General features: G+C 46.4%; 2 protein-coding genes across 2 annotated transcripts; both read right to left on the reverse strand.

The window, feature by feature from the left end:
- Nucleotides 1-678: 678 nt before the first annotated feature.
- On the reverse strand, nt 679-1,638 carry Pmar_PMAR015927 (hypothetical protein; the record flags this gene model as incomplete). Its single annotated transcript, XM_002776646.1, has 1 exon — nt 679-1,638. The coding sequence occupies one exon, from the start codon at nt 1,636-1,638 to the stop codon at nt 679-681; it is 960 nt and encodes a 319-aa protein (XP_002776692.1).
- A 665-nt stretch (nt 1,639-2,303) lies between these two features.
- Nucleotides 2,304-4,988, reverse strand: Pmar_PMAR015928 (hypothetical protein). Its single transcript, XM_002776647.1, has 8 exons — nt 4,860-4,988; nt 4,729-4,794; nt 4,428-4,545; nt 4,293-4,381; nt 3,835-3,915; nt 3,005-3,080; nt 2,492-2,608; nt 2,304-2,448 (listed from the first exon to the last, which is right to left on the reverse strand). The coding sequence occupies exons 1-8, from the start codon at nt 4,976-4,978 to the stop codon at nt 2,410-2,412; spliced, it is 705 nt and encodes a 234-aa protein (XP_002776693.1). The 5' UTR covers nt 4,979-4,988; the 3' UTR covers nt 2,304-2,409.
- Nucleotides 4,989-5,935: the final 947 nt, after the last annotated feature.

Here is a 5,935-nt window from a genome sequence, read left to right on the forward strand (position 1 = left end):
GTGTATTCGTTATGTGTAACCTCCCTCGATACTGTGATTGCGGCCCTGTTCGAAAGGTGGGCAGGAGACGACCGCCTCGCAGGTACGCAAAGCAGGTGCAATATCTGGTCTTACTGAAACGCGAGACTCAGCATCACTGTCAACAGCTTCGTTGAATGTGATGAAGTGGAAAAGAAAGCAACGATTCATCAATGCATCGAGCGGAAGCACATCAGATTCCTCAACGCCTGAAGACAACAACAAATCGGTAGATCGGACACCTAAACATGGGTCTCGTGGCTTTCTCAGACAATCGACTACTGTGCGAGCACAACTAACTAATCGACGATGGAGAAATGAATCGATTCATCGGAGTCTCTACTTGTCGGATACATGCACCTATCAATCATTGAAGTCACAGCTTCGGTGCGCCCCGCCAGGATTTCCAGGGCGAGCGAGATCTGTTCACGAGTGGCGCAAGTTAGATTCGCAGGACATCCGTGATAATTATCTAGATTATGACTGCTTTATTAAAGCTATGTTGTGGATATGATATTCTTCGATGTTGGGGAGCGTGAAAAGCCCCAAAAAGTACAAATTTTAGCCAAAAATCTTCAAATTTCAAAATTTCGCGAAATTTCAGCGCACCGCTGAAATTTCATGAAATTTTTGAAATTGAAATTTGCGGAACGCGAAATTTCACAGGGCCTGCACAACCCTGCCTGAGAGTCCGCGCTTGTCATCGACGCCTTTGAAGGGACCGCCCTTGAAGGCTGAGGATGCTTTATCAGCATCCCGAGAGGCCAGTCTACGGTCCCCGTTCGAGATGGCGTCCGGATTCGGCCTCAAGGTCACCCGGGATCCGTGAGACGGGGGCGTTAGATTCAAGGCCCCCGGGGAGCGCCCGGAGGAGATCTCTCCGCGCTCCCTAGAAACCGACCTGCGCGGGGGCGAGGAGGTAGACCGATGATTGAAACCATGGAAGTGCTGAGCAGGAGCCGCCTGCTGAAGACTAGCCGGGCCGCCGGCGGTCTGCCTGGACACCTCGCTTCTCCGTTGGAAAAGGCGGGCGGTCCACCCCTCGCTGAAGGGGCTCGCTTCGGAGCTCTTTAGTTCCAGGAGCGAGGAAAGGTTTTTGCGACGGTACAAGGGGGTAAGAGTCTGAGCTCCCGGAAAATGAGCTAGCCTTTCATTCTGAAGGGCAGCGTAGACCACCATGGGGGGGAGGAGGTCAAGAAGTTTTTGTGAGGTCTCGGGCGGCAATAGGCCGACCGCGGCCCGACTGCATGCCCAACCGAGATGTTCGTCCACATACTTGGGCAGCTCTTCTGGGGAAAGGTCCACGAGGTACAACCTCACCGCTTCAGGGACCACCTCGACTGGAGAGACGAGCAGGTGGTGTGCAAGTTGCTCGACCAGAGCTTCTAGCCGTGGAGGACCTCCTCCGACAACGGCTTTCTCTATGCACCTCAAGAGTATATCTGCACCGACCTCGGGGTCGGGGGTCATGGAGAGGGCGTCCAAAACCTGGGCTTGGTCAGCGGCGCCCTCTTCGATGACGAAGATGTCGCACAGAGGCGGAAGGATCCCCGCATCGGAGCCAGATGTGAGAGTTTGACCGGGCTCCGCCTCATGAACACGACTCAGTGAAGATGCCATTAAGTCTCAAGGTCAATAACTTACTACTAAGACATAAATCTGATGGAGATGGGGTCTACTACGACTCAGACTTGGGTTGTACGAATAAAGGACTGGCCATTGCTCGGCCCGAGCAAAAACACGCGTGCACATGATTGCACGCAGGCACCTGTGGCGCACACAACCTGTGCGTGAGGCCCACTATCGACCATCCATCAAACCACACTCCTGAGCTAAGCTAAGAACATCAAAGCTATATTCCACTATCAGAGAATTATCCAGGAACCTATTTTGGATTTTCCACGGAACACTCTTCAATCAGCTCTCGGTGTGAATGTAATCACATTGGGAACATTTTCCCCATTGTTATCGAATCCTGGAGAACGCTATTTCGTCCTGGGTTTCTATCATAGTAAGCCCCATAACGCTTGTCCGCGAGTACTGCGACCATGAACTGACTGTGGTCTATTTTCGAGTGAAACCTCTTCAATGGTTTTTTTCACTGACCTTTCACCGCCATTCTCAGTGATACGGCAATACCACTGAATCGCAATTTAAAATGTCATGCGAATTTCTTTACATCGATCTGTCGTGATTCACAAAACAAACAGGCTTATCAATTCTACGCCATCTGTAAAAGAAAGCATTCCCTTCTTATGCCAACTCAAACAGAACGACATAAAATCGTAGAAAAGTTGAGCTAAGATGAGACGAACTCGCATGCTAGCGAGGACCGACGGGTGAGCATGATATTTAAATATGAACAATTTTCATTGCACTCCTCAAAATTATCTATTCAGCTCTCTCCAGATCACGCGGTTCCCTATTAACCTGAAATCACAAATATAAAATTACCGCGCGCCACGAAATTCACCTCGGGTTGCGGTAGATGATGGTGGATAAGCACTTGAGATTGAGCGAAACCCGTAGCTCGATTCACGTGACGTGCCACTTGCCCGAGAAGACAACATTGACAGAATAATGACTTCACCTGAACAAACGGACTGCTGGTGGGGGGGGGCGGATATATGCACATGGTCAACTACATAACAATATGAAAATTGTGGCGTATTATCATCGGTTTTATTGCGTAAATTTCTATCCAAGATCGTGTGTGGATCTTCATACTGTAGTGAGAGAACTTACGAATTCAGTTGAGGAAAGCAGACATATATTCCAATTAAATACCCTCTCGAGCCTTAATTCGCCAATGATAACGACCATCCATATTTTGCTATTTCAACTTTGTTATTATCACTAATTTCATCTATAGTCTAAGACTAAGGCAGCGATACTCCAAACAACTATAGTAGCGATAACATGCGAGTAGTAGTACTACGTTATGCGCAATCTTAATATAGTAACCAACAGTACATCCCTGTATTACAACTAGCCACACTGGAGTAGATCTCTCCGGGTCCTGAATGTTGTAGAACCGCACCACAGTTCGTGCGGCGTCGTACCTGAAAATGGTCATACCACTCCTTGAGAACTACTAATGCAAGGAATGGTAGTCAACACATAAAATAGAATTCAGCGGTGTATAGGACAGATAGGAAATTGAATTAACAATAACACTTCATCACTTGTAGGTATTTTATTATTAGAGTTTCACAACTACCCGTTTTACGTGAAGTGGCGTCGTAAAACTCCGTGAAAAGCGCGATATTTGCACCTTGCAGTAGTCGTGAAATATGTTTTTTTCACATCACTAGGGTCAAGAAACTCCATTATTGCTATTTATCAACGTAATTCGATAATCATACAGTGCGGGATATTCATCAAATATAATGTGATGATTATAAATAATAATATACCCTAGTAACTCGTAGATACTATGAATGATATACAAACCTTTATGAATAGATAGGGTTAACATTATTTTACTTATTAATATCGAGGGGAATATGTAAACTCATCATCATTGGAGGTTCACTCGTTCTACACAAAGTGGCGTAATACTCCATGTGAAGAACGCGATATGAAGTGAATTGAAAACACTTCGCGAATTACACCGGAAAAAGATCACCCCAGTGGGCGTGAAACCCCCACAGCATTTCACGTGTTTTACGCGTTATTTACTGCTCACATATGTTTTTCGCGGGGTGAAAATTTCACCGTGAAATATAAAATATGTTTTTCACTAGTGTTTTCCATATCACTAGGGTCAAGAAACTCCATTATTGAACAATAATAGATCTCCCCAGTAGATACTACATGAGATAGACTGATATAACCCATCCTGCGAAGTTGAGGCCAGGGATGTCCAGAAGACCAGCAATCACCGCCACAGCATACCTGAAAGAGATACTGTTATGTCCCTTTTGTTTCAGTGCGAACCAAACAGTTATGCATATGTAGATTTTCGAGGCAGATAACCCCTTTAGTTTCAACGAGTTTTCTTCAAACTGAACGGACAACGCATGAAGAGCGAGTCGCACATCGCTAACAGTTGTCCAACTTTACAAGGAGTTCACATCTAGAAGTATACATAATATCCCCTTAAGAGTTGTCCAACTTTATGCATAGTTCACATCTAGAACTATGCATAATATCTTCTTCAAATACTACAGGGAAAAAATATAAATAGGATAAAAAAATGCGGTCACCGAAGCTCATTGTTGTAAGAGTAGGACAAAAATAAAAATTTTTCCGAGAAATTCAGTTGAACTTACACCCAGGACACCGCTGCTGGCGAGGGGAGCCCCAGAGGATACGGCTCGTCGCGAGGTTGAGCTCTGGTGAGAATTTGATGCATCAACACCTTGAGTGCATAATTATCATCATGAATAGATTGATCGATGACCTACTGGCCAGAGTGGAACGAGTACCATTAATAGGCAAGAACTCTGATCTGAGAAGCAGTCGCATAAACCGTCCGACCACGGACTGTTGGTGAATGCTTGCTCTACTGCTGTGTTGTAGTATCTGAGAATAATGGAGTTCCTTTACCACCCTAGTGATATGAAAAACACTAGTGGGAAACATATTTCACGACTACTGCATATCACCGCGAATATCGCGTTTTTCACCGAGTTGTACGACGCCACTTCACGTAAAACGGGTGGTGAAACTTCAGTGTGATAGAAAATATTATACAAGTTGTTTTACGGGCCTCGCGGAGGGTCGATCATTTCCATCTGTTGGGGAGCGTTACTTAACGGCAGCAAAGGACACCTACACAAAAAAGATGAAATGCAGTTTCTATGGAATATCAAAACTCGATGAAATTATGCACATACCTGCTCTGAGTGGATGCATCAACTCCAGCAGTTCCCCCCTGTTGTTGTTGTGGCTGTTCTGGAGGGGCCGATGGGACGGGGTCTTGCGACCCTTCGTTGTGGTGATCAGCAGGCGACATTGTTAGTTCTACTCGCAATCAACGATTCTCCTCAAGTAGGAACATTTACGATAGAGTTTCAGATGTTAAATATAATCCCGGAGTTAGCGCTCTTGAAGCTCAGGAGAGGTCTATTCAACACGTCTATTCAGATTGCGAAGCACCCACGAGAATCTTTTAACGCATGCGTACAATTGTGCTGTGGTGGGGGCCGGTGGTCCAGACCGTAGCAAAAAGTGGTCCAGAGGGTAGCACTCGGAAAAATGTTTATATTTTTTAGGGGTCTCGCGGGCCTCCGGCCCGCTCTTATAGATACGCGACCTTGTCCCCGCGCAAACTAGTGCATGGTTCTTTCTTTGACCGTGTCCAATGAATTGAACGTTGATCAAAGTCAGATCATGCTTAGTTGCTCAACAGTGGTGGGTGCTGGGAAGCGAGTTGGACGAGCTCAACGGAGAGCGTGGTCCATCCCTGGCCGATTAAGTCACCAACAGGCGTCGCGCGAAGTAGAAAAATGCCGAAGAAATGTCGTGGCCCGGGCTTGAACCTGGGTTGCGACTTCTTTATCGCGTGCTGTACATGATATAACCGGCACGTTTATTAGCACCAAGGGCGCCGGCTGATCACGCTAATAATACAGTTGTGATACGGAATAACTGAATATCGCCCACAGGCCAGGATAATAGCAATTCATCATCTTATCGATGCCTATTATGAGGTACGGAGGTGGGATCAGACTCCTGTCACACAAGTCCCACACCGCCCGAGCTCTTCGCACAACGAATCTGACGTTGATAACAGACTCTCGAGGTGTTTCAAGGGAAGTGCGTAGCCGACTCCAGGGATGACCCAAAACTCCCTCCAAAACCCACATATGTAACGCACATGCATTTTACGGCGGTAACGGACGCGCTCAGAGTGTTAAGCGGACTTGCTTAAATATATGTGGGTGTCTTTGGGGACTTCTAGGAGAGCAAA

Source organism: Perkinsus marinus (assembly GCF_000006405.1).
Source record: "Perkinsus marinus ATCC 50983 genomic scaffold scf_1104296953072, whole genome shotgun sequence".
Lineage (NCBI taxonomy): Eukaryota > Perkinsozoa > Perkinsida > Perkinsidae > Perkinsus > Perkinsus marinus.

What these genes read in the sequence shown, in the direction of transcription:
- Pmar_PMAR015928 (XM_002776647.1), bottom strand. Translation starts at nt 4,978, where the DNA reads ATGTCGCCTGCTGATCACCACAACGAAGGGTCGCAAGACCCCGTCCCA. An exon ending in GATGCATCCACTCAGAGCAG is followed by an intron (nt 4,795 to 4,859) that starts GTATGTGCATAA and finishes TTTTTTGTGTAG; the next exon opens with GTGTCCTTTGCTGCCGTTAA. An exon ending in ATCGACCCTCCGCGAGGCCC is followed by an intron (nt 4,546 to 4,728) that starts GTAAAACAACTT and finishes CATTATTCTCAG; the next exon opens with ATACTACAACACAGCAGTAG.